Here is a 13,268-nt window from a genome sequence, read left to right as displayed (position 1 = left end):
CAGAGTGTTGCATGACCTCCCGCCTCGACGCGCCGGCGCCGTTCGAGGGTCTCGCGGTCCTCCTGACGGGGGAGCTGTGTCCGTGGATCAGCTCCCGCTCCGCCACCACTTCACGTCACACTGCAGGATGTCTCAGAGGGAGATACTGTACTTTGAAACAAAAACTTTTCTCACCTTCATCCGCCACCGAGGACGCTGCGCTCCACTGTCCTCAGATTGTTGCAGCAGCCGCGTGGCACGGTCTACGTCTGCAGCACGTTTCAGTGTTCTGTTGGTGCACTTCAGTCGTTTCACCGTACTTTATGGCAGTGCGCCTTTTTATTTCCTTTTTTCATGAAAGCTTTAGTTTGTCCCCCACCAGAATTTCCTCCCCGGCGGAGTGTGGAGAGGCTTTTTGAAGCCTGGGGAAGTAAGAACAAAAATTCACAGGAATTATGGTCGAACGGAATATGACGAATGCAACTTGCAAATGAAAACGTTTCACGCTCCTCTGTTTGGTTGTTTGTTTGTTTTGGTCGAGGGTTGGAGGTTTTTCTTCCTGGATATCAGCCCTGGTTGAAACCTCTGTTTCTTAAGGGGTTTGAGATGCAGCTTCGTTTTTCGGTACAACGCGATAATGTGTCGACTAATACTGAAATATGTGAGTTGCAAAAACATAATCGAGCCAAAATCGCAGTAGCAGTATGAAGAAGACATGTGTAGTAAAAATGCGGTCGCTTAAGATCATGAGAACAGAAAATGATAATGTCGGATGGATTGATTCCCAGAGTGATGAGATCCAGACTCAACACATCAAGAAGAATTGATCTCTGTGTAGAATGAAAAGCATTTTTATGGATTCAATTATTTAACTGGACACGTTGCTGCTATTAGCTTTCATGTCACCCATCAGACAGACTAATGACGTTAAAGATAGTATATGTGTTATATAAGCCTCTTCTGACGTGTAGTTACGGCCTTTGAATCCATTTCTTCCTAACGAGACGTAAGTTCGCATGAGAAACGATTCTGCAAACAGGACTCGCAGCCTCTTAATGGATTAGTTTACACTGTTACCGCTGCTCTTACTTAAGCAGAGGATCCTGAGCGCGCTCTTCCTCCTCCTCCTCCTCCTCCGCCCCTCCTGCCGTCCGACTGATGGGAGTTGAGGGAAATAAACAGTCGTCTCTTATGATGATTAGTGCGAGTGCGCCGTATTGATCAGCGGTCATACGATAAACAGCGGAGAAACAGGAATGCACCGCCGATCGTTTGAGCCCCATTAGTCGCTGCTTGTATTGCCTTTGATTATCGCTGACTGAGCTCCTCAGTGCATGTGATGGCTTTTAACTGCTGGAACTGCTGCTTTCAACCCGCTTTTTTCTCTCTTTCTGAGGAGCACGTTAGAATAACACCGGGCCTCGAGACGACACAGCCAGCCCCCGTGTGTCTTCTGTCAAAGCCGCGTCTCGTACCAGAAGACGGACGTGCTGCTGGATGTCTTCTTCTTTTTTCTTTTAAGAGGATTTAAAATCTTGTGATGCCTCAAATCAGACGTGTGGCGCACCTGCACACACACACACACACACACACACACACACACACACACACACACACACGATTATATTCAGGTTAAGGCGATACCCCGGTTTCTAAGACGCCATGTAAACACCTCACCACGGCTAAAATCAGAGTTACCTTTAAACCCGAGGACGTCGCCACGACAACGCAACGTCACTGAGGCGTAGAGGATGTACGAAACGTACGGCGCTGAGAAGTCGTCCACGCTCTCCTCCCGCTTTCCAAGCAACCGGAAGAGGAAAGAAAAGCCTTATTCCGAGCAGCTGTACGTTTGGCAGAGCGCCACCTGCTGTACAGGAGGCAGAGCTGCAGCTGTGCATGTACACGCACCGCGTGGTGACAGTCACATGTACGTCCTGCCTCGGAGGGGGCAGGGGTCCGTGTTCCGCAGCAGGCCGCCGTCACGGGCTCAGGGGACACAGACGTGACAGAGTCGACAGTGACACTGATGATGATGATGATGGTGATGGTGATTGTGGTAATAATGATTATGCTGATTATTGCGGGGGGCCGCGGCGGCGGCGGCGTGGTGATTGCGCCGCGAGGAAGAAATGGAGGAAGACAAAAAGGGGCGTTTCTGACAAAAGCGATGATGAGGATGATGAGGATGATGATGATTAGAACCCCTCCCTCCCCCCATTTTATTTTTTTGATCCATTCTGGTGATCAACTGTGCGCCTTCTGCAGCCGTTGTTGATCTTCCGTTAATTGGCAGCAGGAGGCGGCGTGGGGAGTTAAGCGAGCGTCTATATCTCCACCGCGTTTGTTCGCGGGCTTTGATTCCTCATGACAAAAAGGAAAAAAGGCACTGTGGAGAACATTCCAGCAACTCCCTTTGAAGGGAGCGATCTGGCAGTAGCTCATTTGAATTATTAACAGGGCGAGAGAGAGAGAGAGAGAGAGAGAGAGAGAGAGAGAGAAAAGAAAAGAAAAGAAAAGAAGAGCGAGAGACACAGACAAACACAGAGGAGAGAGAGAGAGAGAGAGAGAGACAGGGAGATGGATTTCCCCTCCATCTTTAAGTTGGAGAAATGGCTCGGCCCCATGAACCACGTCACAGCGTCTGCGACGTCCGGCCGCATCATCCCAGTGCGCCTGGGCGGTTAAAGATGGCTGCCGCTGGAGGTGGAGCGCTTGTTTGAATAGCGGAGGTTTTATTAGTCGGCCTCTTTCAGTGCGAGTTCATGAAATACAAGTATGAATGTGTAATTAGGGGTCAGCCTCACTGGCACCCCCCCCCCCCCCCACCACCCCCCGCTGCTGAATTATTGAATCTGCGGCGGGAGAGTGTCCCAGAGGGAGTTGATTCCCGTCGGTTCGGCCACAGCAGCGACCGGGAGGAATTTTTTTTTGACGTTTTTCTTAGAGCCTCATATCATGCTAACCCGAAAATCTGGCAACATTCCAATTTAGCTCTCATTATTCATTCTGACGGGGTTTTTTGTTTTTTTTTCCTCCCCCTCCTCCTCCCTCCCTCCCTCTCTCCCTAACCAATCAGCAGTAAGTGACTGATCCATTCATTTTCCACCGGACACCGGAGCTGTGGCGGCGTGGCGTCCAGTAGCAGTGTTTACACCAGTGTAAAGTTTGGAATCAGATTGCAGAAGACGAGAGTGTGAGGCCGCAGCACAAAGAGCGAGCCCGGCGATGATCGCCGACAGTTGGCGGTGTATGTATCTTCACCGCTCAGCTGCATCATGTCTCATCTCGTCGCCATTTTCTTTGTTTCCGTTGCCATTATTCTGACTCTGGCACCGGAAGATAACATCCCTGTTCTAAATCCTGCCTACAGGTCTGCGATTGTCTTCGCTGTCTGTTTGTTTTATTATTCAGCCTGAGAAAAAAAAAAAATCTACGAGCCAGATTTACTTTTTCGGCTCGGCTGACTACATCAGTTCGCGAGTCCAATGGAACCAGGCCGGGAAAAAAGAAGCAGATCGTCTCCTGAGAACCAAGGTTTAACTCTGGATCATCCTCTCGTCGGTGGCGTGTCACAGCATCGCGCTCCGGGAGCTAAAGATTTAATGTATCGATCAGGAATCTGTGCGGATTCCACTTGATTTGCAGGGAGGAGGAGCGTCGCTCTCCACCGATCTCTGCCCGAGATATCGAGGTTTTGAAGCCGTGGTTTGTTTGTTTTTGCGTTCTTTACCTACGACTTTTCAAGGTAGTGCGGTGTCCCGCAACCAGCTGGCGTCCGTGATGTAAGAAACACATCATGTGCATTCTGTCCGTCCGCTCGCTTTTCAAAAGCCGAATCAAACGGAATGAATCATAAAAAAAAGAGGAAAAAAAATACATTAAAAGGAAACTGTGAGTTGTTTTGTCTCTTGTACATGTTTAGCGTGCTCTGCAGCACATGCTTGGTCGGATGCATATTTACAGCTCAGTAGATGCGAGGGCTGATGATGAAGGAGGAGGAGGATGTCACGACGACCGGGGCCTAATAACAGCCTGCCTCTTTATTTCTCCTCCTTCTTCTTCTTGCCCCATCTATCTGCTGCACACGCTGTACAGTGTGTGTCCTTGAGCACACACACACACACACACAGGCGGTGCTGGCCACCGAGGTGTGTGTGTGTGTGTGTGTGTTTATGTATGTGTTTTCCAGGTGGGGGGGCCGCAATTAAAAGGCAGCATGCCGGGTCCCAGGAGGTGCTAATGCCCAGGATCAGCTGTTCTAATGTCATTCACGTTTCCCTCTGTTATTCCGCCGGCCCCCGTTTGATGTATGAATCCACCGGGGACTTTGAGCAACCCCCACCCACCAAAACCCACCCACCCAAACGCTACCACCATCACTTCTTTCATAACCCCCCACCCTAACCTACCCAACCCGGGCTCTACAACCCCTCCTCCTCCTCCATCTCCTCCTCCGTCTCCTCCTCCTCCTCCTCCTCCTCCTCCTCGGCTCGCACAGAACCTCCCCTTCTGTGTCTGAATGCTTATGTTGGCTTTTATCACGCTCAAAGTAAACAGAGTCGCGCCAGGGATAGTGAGAGGGAGAGAGAGAGAGAGGCAGGGAGAGACCTAGAAAAAGAGAGAGAGGGAGAGCGCGAGAGAGAGAGAGAGAGAGAGAGAGAGAGCAGTAGTGATAAAGGTGGAACATGCACATTGTCTGCGCGCCGCTCGCATTCCTGCCACATCTTCAATAGAGACGCACAAAAGCCAGCGAAAGGGGAAATTTAAAAAAGGCGAGAGGAGGAAGAAGAAAGGAGGGGATCCAAAGAGAGAGAGAGAGAGAGAGAGAGAGGGAGCCAGCGAGCCAGAGAGAGAGCGAGAGAGTGGAAGAACGAGAGTAGAGCGAAAGGATCTCCCTGCTAAATGCGCAAAGCGTCCCGTCACCCCACGCTGAGCTCCATGGCCAACTCCGGCTGCCTGCTGCTCTCCGGCTCCGGGATGCTACCTCACTCGCTGCAGTGTCCACCTGCCTTCCTCTACCTGCCCGAGGTAAGACTGAACCCCCCTCCCTCCCTCCCTCCCTCCCTCCCTCTCCCTCGCTCCCTCCCTCTCTCGCTCTCTCTCGCTGGCTCGCCTCTCTCGTGCTCTCCATCCCTGCCTTCCATTCCTCCGTGCGCTCGTCGGCGGCACGTGACAGCGCCGCTCCGCTCGCTTTGTGCTGTTAGCTGGAGTCCTTTCACCTCCCCCCCTTGACCCTTGACCCCTCACCCTGCCTACGCGGGGGACACACACGATGTGAAAGGGAGGAGGAGGAGGAGGGGGGGGTTACCCCTTGAATTCATCCTCTCAACTCTCCTCTTCTTGGTTTCCTCTGCTCGTGTTCCCCCCCCCCCCCCCCCCTCCTCCTCCTCCACCCCCCGTTTGGATGAAATTAAAGCTGTGATTACTGTGACGTGGGACCACGCAGCAGTGTTTGTGTACATCGGCTTCGCCTCGTGACTCACTCAGCTTGGGGAAGTGTGTTTTCTTCTTCTCCTTTCACTTTTGTTGTGCTCGTGCCTCAGCGTCCGCCGCCTGCGCCGGGAACAGATAGTTCACAGTCAGGTGTTTTCTGAAAATGAGAGACTCATCTCCGTAATGGCTGCAGGAGGATGCCAACTGTCTCTCTCTCTCTCTCTCTCTTCAGCTGTAAGAAATAATTATGCAGAGAACAACCTCATTTATGTCTCCACTTTTGTATATTGGTGTGTCTGTGTGTGTGTGTGTGTGTCTCTGTGTGTGTGTGTGTGTGTGTGTGTGTGTGTGTGTGTTTGTGTGTGTGTGAGGCGACGGCGTTACCCAGCCTGACCCCGGCCCGGGAATGTGCCCAACAAAAAAACACAATAGAAATGTGGATGTTGGAGCGGCGGGGGTTCTTTTAGGATTAGGACACACTCACAACAGTCACTTCGGTGTGACGTTACAATGATGGTGTTTGAAAGAAATCAAGGAATAATTGTACTCAGCTCCTGTTTGACTTCTTCTTCACGAGTGTGACGTCTGATTTATATTAAGCGAGGGACGTCGACTTGTTTTCCCTCTCATCTCGGTTTCTTTAGGCTTATTGTTGTCATGACATCATATTGATTTCACTTCACAAATGAGAAACATATACACCCTACATTCAGACTTCGTCAGAGGGCCCACGGACAGTTCTTCACCCCTCCATATTTCTAATCCTAATAATAATTATATATTTCTGCAAATGAACATAGATTTTTCTTTACTTTTTTTGTCAGTTTTTTTTTTTGTGGGGGGGTGGGGGGGGTCGTCTTCCGTTGGCAATTGATTCTGCCACTGATCCCCTTGTTTGGTGAAACCCGAAGACCACAATTTTCTGAAGGGGAGGTGAAAAATCAACAACAAGGTGACTCTTAAGAGGCCGTGGGCCCGTCTAGCTGCTGAATTATTCACATGTTTTAATTCAGCGACTTGGAGACGAGAGTGCTGTTAGTGCTGTGAGGAGGGTGGGGGCGGGGGGAGGGCTTGTGGCGGGGGGGGGGGGGGCCGAGCGTTCCAATTCAGTTTTTTTACTACCGGCAGCTGCATGTGTTGCAGTAAACAGTGTGTTACTGCAGCGATGCAGGGGGACGTCCCAGCGAGCCTGCTCGCCATGAAAACTCCTGCTTTCTCATTTTGAGTCCTGCTCCCTCCCTCCCTCCCTCCCTCCCCCCGTCTCTCTCCCCTGCCATCAGGGCAATAGCCCCCTCAGCCCCCTCCCACCCATCTGTCCAGAGCGGGCAAAACCCCACCAGGCAACAGCCAGCGATGAGCTGACGCATGTGGACAACCTGGTTCCGCCCAACACGCACAAGTCACTTCAGAGCAAATAAAGGCCACTTCCACTTTCAAAGGATTTATTCATAGTTGGGGTAAAACTGAAGAACAAAAATGAAGATGACTCCTCCCCTCTGGTTGTGCAGTGTCTTTTCTTCCTCTTCAGTCTAATTTAATTATAAAAAGGACGAAGTTCCTTCATCTTCATTTTGTTTTTGTATCATTTTGATTTTGTCGATTTGTCTTAGTTTTTTTCCAAGTTGTGTGAAAAGCTTCCTGAGCTCCTCGAGTAACAACTGTGAGCAAAACCCAGTTCAGGTGGGTTTACCTGCCACTACATCGCCGTTCATCCAAATCCTCCGGAGGGGCCAGCTAAGCCTCTCCGGTGTGTGTGTGCGTGTGTGTGCGTGCGTGCGTGTGTGTGTGTGTCTATGTGTGTGTGTGCGCGTGTGTGTGTTTGTGTGTGTGTGTGTGTGTGTGTGTCTGTGTGTGCGTGCGTGTGTGTGTGCGCGTGTGTGTGTGTGTGTGTGCGCGTGTGTGTGTGTGTGTCTGTGTGTGTCTGTGTGTGCGTGCGTGTGTGTGTGCGCGCGCGTGTGTGTGTGTGTGTGTGTGTGTGTGTTAATATCCAAGGCAGAGCTGAAATTGAAACTTCCTGTGCTATTTTTTTTTTTCATGAAAAATCCCCTTTTTTGTTTCAAATCCATTTAATGTATCAGCAGCGTTTTCCTCTTTTTCTTGATCCTTCTTCTTCTTCTTCTTCTTCTTCTTCTCGTGTCTTTGCGGTAAATCCTCGCCCTGCAGTGCTGCGAGGGGGAAACAACCCTCTGAATCACACTGTGGCCGTGCAGCGTCCCCCCCCCCCCCCCCCCCCACACTCCTTTTCTCCCACATCAGCCATCCTCCGTAGGACGCTGCCCGCCTCCCCCCAGCCCCTCCTCCCGCCCCCTCCCCCTCGCCACAGTGCAGGGCTGCAGCGTTGGCTCGTGCAGGACGACAGCCAGGGAACAGACGGGGGGATAGATTGAGGTGATAGCCTCTGCCTCGCAGTTTGTTTGCATTCCGAATAAGACACTGTATTAAGTTGGGCTCGGAACAGCTTTGCCTATTATGTGTGAACATGGCGCCGCGTGGCATCGCAGGAAGACGGGGAGTTTATTACATAAAAGATTAGCAAAGCATACCTTGCCTTTATTTGCGCGCGGCGGTGTTCGGGTGTGTTCCCGGGCACTCGGCTTTGATGCTCTTTGTAGTCGGCTGCGGTGCGTATGAATCCCGGCTAAATGTTTGTTTTCATTAGCACGGAGGAGAGACTCCCTGCGGTGTGGTGGGAGAACTGTGGGCTTCTGATTACACACACACACACACACACAAAAAGAAGAAGTGGCTGGTATCGCACCACTGCCGTGGGGGCCGGCTCCTTGCTCTCGACACGGGGAGAGTGGTGCCGCCGGGCTCCATCCTTCCGCAGGATGATGTCACTTTTTCTCCCCACCGCCAATTTGTGTTGTAGTGGGCTCGTTTCGTGAGTTATGGCGCTCGGATATATTGAGGGAGTTATGAATTACAGTGTGGGGAGGCATTTTTTTTTTCCCCCTCTTTTTTTCTTCCTTTACGGGATGCAGCGCTCGCCGCTGTAGGCCTGTATTAAAGTACAAATATATTTATGGCACGAGCCGGAGCTGACGGGCGTGTAGCCGGGGTTTGCGCGTGGTAGTTAGTGGCTGTCTTCAGAGCCATAAAAACATGGCATCGCATGGATTTTCTATTTACCAGGCGCTGGGTGGGCATATGGCACCGCTCGTAAACGTAACTCTATTATCTAAGCGGAGGCTGCTGGGTGAGAAACAGGGTGTTAGTTATGTCTAAAGAGGAAGAAGAAGCAGCAGTTGTTATTGTCCTCGCGTCACATCTCTCTCTCTCTCTCTCTCTCTCTCCCTGCGTCTTTGCCTCGGACTTATCTCGGAGATCTCCCGGGTTCTAAAATTGCCTCGCTTTGATTTGTAATTGGATTTTCGATCACGGCGTTCCCCTCTGCGCTGATCCCCTATTGTTATTGTTGCATCTATTGATTTCTTCTTTTTTTTTTTTGTGGCTGCTTTGGTCTGGGCTGTTTTGAATCCCCCCCCCCCCCCCCCCCCCCCCCCCCCCCTTTAACTGTACATCGTACTTCTGGTTTCGTCCTAAACGGTTGGGTCACCATCCCTTTTATGTTGGTAGATCCTCGGGAGGAATTGCCCGGGCTCTCTGTCCTCCTCCTCCTCCTCCTCCTCTTATTCCTACTCATGCTGATCTCTTTTCTACTACTGTACCGGAGCTGACTCTCTCCCTCCACACACACACACACACACACACACGCACACACACACACACGCTGATACATCTGGTTAAAGGCGAGGGGGTGCAGCGAGGAGAGGACTGGGAATACTCGTGACACACTTCCCCCTCGGTTCGGGCCTTGATCCTGCCTCCCAAAGCGCCGCTATTCACAGGGACTTTAGATATCGAAGGATTCAGGTTGGCGGCCTCCCGGGGGACGGACTAATGCGGCCCCCCGCCGCAGAGACGGCTCCTTCCTGGGGGACAATTATTGTAGGCCAAGCTGTACTATTGACAGCTGTAAATGGAGGCGGCGTCTGTAACTGGGGAGGGCCTAATAGGTGTCTGTCCCTACACGGGCTCTCGTTAGGCCCGTGCGGCTGCATCGGAGACGAGTTTGAGAAATGAGCCGCGGCCTTCGCTGGGCCTCAAATGGGGCTCAGAGAGACCGCCGCCGCCCACCCCCTCCCCCTCCCCCGCCGCGCCACCTCCCACGTGACCTCTCGGGAAAAAGGGGGTTAACACACAATGGCTCGGTTCTTTATCCGACCGTCTATGAGCCCTCTCGCTGTCCGTGTAACGTGTCATCTATAGAGAGAGAAGGCCGGTGGCGCTCCGTGTTTCTCTGCCCGTCGGCAGATTCCATGAAAAGATCCAATCTGGCGAACGCACCCGAAAGCCCCGCTGTATCTCATTCCCCTGTTTCTATTCGCCGTCGTGTCCAGGAACACATCGGCGAGCCACACTGTTGCACACGTCCCTTCATTACCATAAACATGGTCACCGTAATTCCTTTTTGAATCAATCCCACACTCGCTGTCCTGCTGCAAGGAAAACAGGACAGTAACTGTAATAATCTGCGGCTAAAAATAGTCCCCGGTACTGGTCAAGTGTTATTTCTTTGGTTTGCAGTAAATATCTTCTCAAAACCACAACCTCTGACTTTTCATTGAAAATGACTGAGCCTTTTTTGTAAATGAGGCCACAAACGTTTGTTCAGCCAATGAGATGAGCAGCGTGAGGACGACGGACCAGCACCCTGTTGGTTTCTGGTATCGGAGGAGAATCTCGTTTGACACTTGCGAGTCAAACGCAGATCTTGTGATTTAGGACCAGTTGTTACGTTCCACTTTCACAAGCAATCACATTTCTCTCTGCTGCGTTGTCGCAGCCAAACTGCTGCGTTTGAAATATTTCCATTATATCACAAAGCTCTGCCAGCTTTGTCGTTTATTTTATTCAGACAAATTCACCTTTTCTCTGATTCAATCACGCACAAGAAAGGAAAAAAAAAACAACAACTTATAGACCAACGTCCCGGACTCTGGGAATATACCTCGCTCAATGTGTTCTGTGTTCCTTCGCTGCAAAATCATTCCGAGTCCCTTCAGCTGTTCTGTCCCTTAAACAGCTGATTCATAGCGGCATAACAAAAGGCGGGAGCGACTGATTGAAATGTTTTCTCACTTTTTCCTCTGCCCCCGAGGACAATTGTAAATCACAGCTCAGTCGTTTATTTTGAAATTTCATTTGGTGTGTGAGCGAGTGCTGCCTTGTTTCTTCACAGAGACTTCACAGAGTCGGGCTGACTCGCGTGCGTGCGTGTGTGTGTGTGCGTGTGTGTGTGTGTGTGTGTGTGTGTGTGTGTGTGGTGTGTGTTTCTCTCAAGGCTACCCACCGTCTTACTCCACTAGACCTTTGTAAATGGAACAAAATTAAATTTGTTCCCTGTATAGAAGAATGGCACAAACACTGCAATAGATTTACTCACCAACAAAAGCTTCTTTCTGTCCCCTCTGGGGGTTCTGCCTGTATTTTTTAATGCGAGCGCACATACTCGAGCTTACATATGTATATTTATTTGTCTCCCTGCGAGGACTTCTTGTCGTCTGCAGGTGGTCTCGCGTAGCCCCCCCCCCCCCCCCCCCCCCCCGCTGTGCAGCGCGTCAATAAATGTGTATTTCACATTTTGCCAATAATGCTGAATATCCTCCGGCCATGAATGTTGAGCCCGGAGTGATCCCGTCGTCCCGAACCCATATAGTGTCGGTCGCATTGGCATTCACGCTGCCGCCGATGCTAATGTACTCCCACAACGCTGCAGTCGCAGATGTCCTCACCTCACCAGAATTACCAACAATAATCTCTCCCCCCCACCCCCCCCCCTCCCGTTCTTCTTCTTCTTCTTCTTCCTCCTCTTTCCAAAGGTGGCGAATTTCAAATGGGGCTTTTAATTAACGTCAGTGTTGAACATCCGGAGGAAATACGAGACCGCGGGAGTCGTTTTCCTGCGACTACCTGCTCATCCGTCTGAGCTGAGAACCAACACACTTTGGGGTTTTTTTGGGGTAAAATCAAAGATGTCCGATGCCGGTTTCCGCGACGTAGCAGTCGATGTCATGCAGTGCCGCCGCCACAGGCCGGTCAACTGCTCCGCCGTCGGTTCTGCATTGCAGTGGCCTTGTTTCCCACCCAACACGTCTCGGGGAATGTGTCCACTGTGGTTCTGCTGCTCGTCCACTCGAGTGCCCCTCCGGGGACGGGGGAAGAGACGAGACTTACGACGCGACGCCTCCCCTGTCTTCTACTCTGCGGGTAGCTCTCACTACATGGCACACGCTCACAACTGCTCCGGGAGGATGAAGACAGGGGGATGACCTCGCGGTAGAAACCGCTTGTAGCCCTTCTCTTCCACCCCCTCCTGAGAATATAATCTGTCTGCAGGTCTTTTTTCTGTTTTTCTCCTACCGCTGCAAATGGCAGGCCAAGAGGCTTAAGCAGCCGGACCAGCTTGAGTCCAATTATTTCTTTACTGCAGTATCTTAGCCCAGCTGCGATTATTGTGTTCATAATGTCGTGTCACTCGCTCACACACACTGTCCTTCAAGCGTTCCCCCACCCCCCGAGGCGGGATCCTCTCAAATGAGACGTATTACCCTGTGTGCTGAGTTAACAGAGTGGCCGCACAAGTGAGAGCAGAAGAAAAAAAAAAGAAAAGAGAAGCTATCACGAGCCATTAAAAGCACTGCACCTTTTTATCACCAGCGGGCTTAATGGCAGTGGTGAACAGCGAAGCATTATCGCCGCTTCCCCTCCTCGTGCTCCCGCGAGCTGATGCCGCCGCCGCCGCCGCTGCTGACAGACACATCTCCAGGCCAAAAGTGAAATTTAGTTTTTCCAAAGGTCATTATCTGTCTTCATCGCGGAGGCGGGGGCGCGTTGCATGGAAACCCGAGATTGTGGAAATAATTTCTCTTATCAAACAGGCCTTGAGGAGTTCACCCCCCCCCCCCCCCCACCCCTCCTCCCCCCTCCCCTTGTCGTTGATCACATTATTTCTTTTTTTTTTTTTTCCTTTTCTTTTTTTTAAAGGATGCAACTGTACATTGTGTTTGACTACCGGGAGGCATGCTGGGTCACCCGCTAAAGAAGATCAATATTTGAACTATGCTGTTGTGGGTCAGCATGTAGGGGGGGTATAAAATTAAATGGGGCTTGAAATTGATTTCAAAGTTCTCCTTGGAAAAAAAAAAGAGAGAAGTCGACAGGTATTCTGAAACGAAAAGCGAGAGGAGAGCAGAGGAGAGGAGAGGAGTGCCGCAGAGAGGGGGATGACCTCCACCCAGGCAGTCTCATAATTGTTTTTGTTTCTCCAAATTAAATGAGCCCTTTTATTATTCTTACTCTTATTATTATTATTATTTCTATATTGCATGGGCGGGGGGTCCCAAATTGGCAGTTACGGCACGTTCCTTCGTTTTTTCTTTAAGCGAGCTGAAGTCATATAAAGTAATGTCCACTGGCCACTCCCCTTTCACTGTGTGAAACCAGTGATCGACTGCACAACACACAAACCACAAAACAAACAAAAAAGGAAAAAGAAAGTAGAGGCTTTTGTTTGAGTTAATCTCAGCTCTGCATCGCACGAGCAGCAGGAGAGAAAAATAAGACACGCCTGGACTTTATCCTCTTCCCTCGCAGGCAGCCAAGCAGGTATCCCACTGATTACTCTGCTCCTCGCTGGATCACCAGCAACAGAGGAGAGCAGCTCATGTAATTTAGCCCAAATCAGAGCCTCCCTCCTCCTCCTCCTCCTCCTCACTCTACCTCTCCACAGACGGAGAGTCTAAATATCACTGGCTATTCTTTTTTCCTTTTCTCCCTTTCTCTTTCTC

General features: G+C 50.9%; 1 protein-coding gene across 6 annotated transcripts in view; it reads left to right on the top strand.

The window, feature by feature from the left end:
• LOC118289488 (RNA binding protein fox-1 homolog 3-like) overlaps positions 1-13,268 on the top strand; it is a 451,402-nt gene that overhangs the window by 367,827 nt on the left and 70,307 nt on the right. Inside the window, exon 1 of one of the 6 annotated variants that reach the window (XM_035616542.2) lies at positions 4,555-5,010. The exons of 4 other annotated variants lie outside the window; for them this stretch is intronic. In XM_035616542.2, the coding sequence (XP_035472435.1) occupies positions 4,885-5,010 (126 nt within the window). In that variant the 5' untranslated portion in view covers positions 4,555-4,884. Of the gene's footprint in view, positions 1-4,554; positions 5,011-13,268 lie in introns of those variants that run through there. One more of the 6 variants, XM_047328270.1, reaches the window with a different exon arrangement.

This window comes from Scophthalmus maximus, chromosome 17 (assembly GCF_022379125.1).
Source record: "Scophthalmus maximus strain ysfricsl-2021 chromosome 17, ASM2237912v1, whole genome shotgun sequence".
Lineage (NCBI taxonomy): Eukaryota > Metazoa > Chordata > Actinopteri > Pleuronectiformes > Scophthalmidae > Scophthalmus > Scophthalmus maximus.
This window is presented reverse-complemented; position numbering and strand designations above follow the sequence as displayed.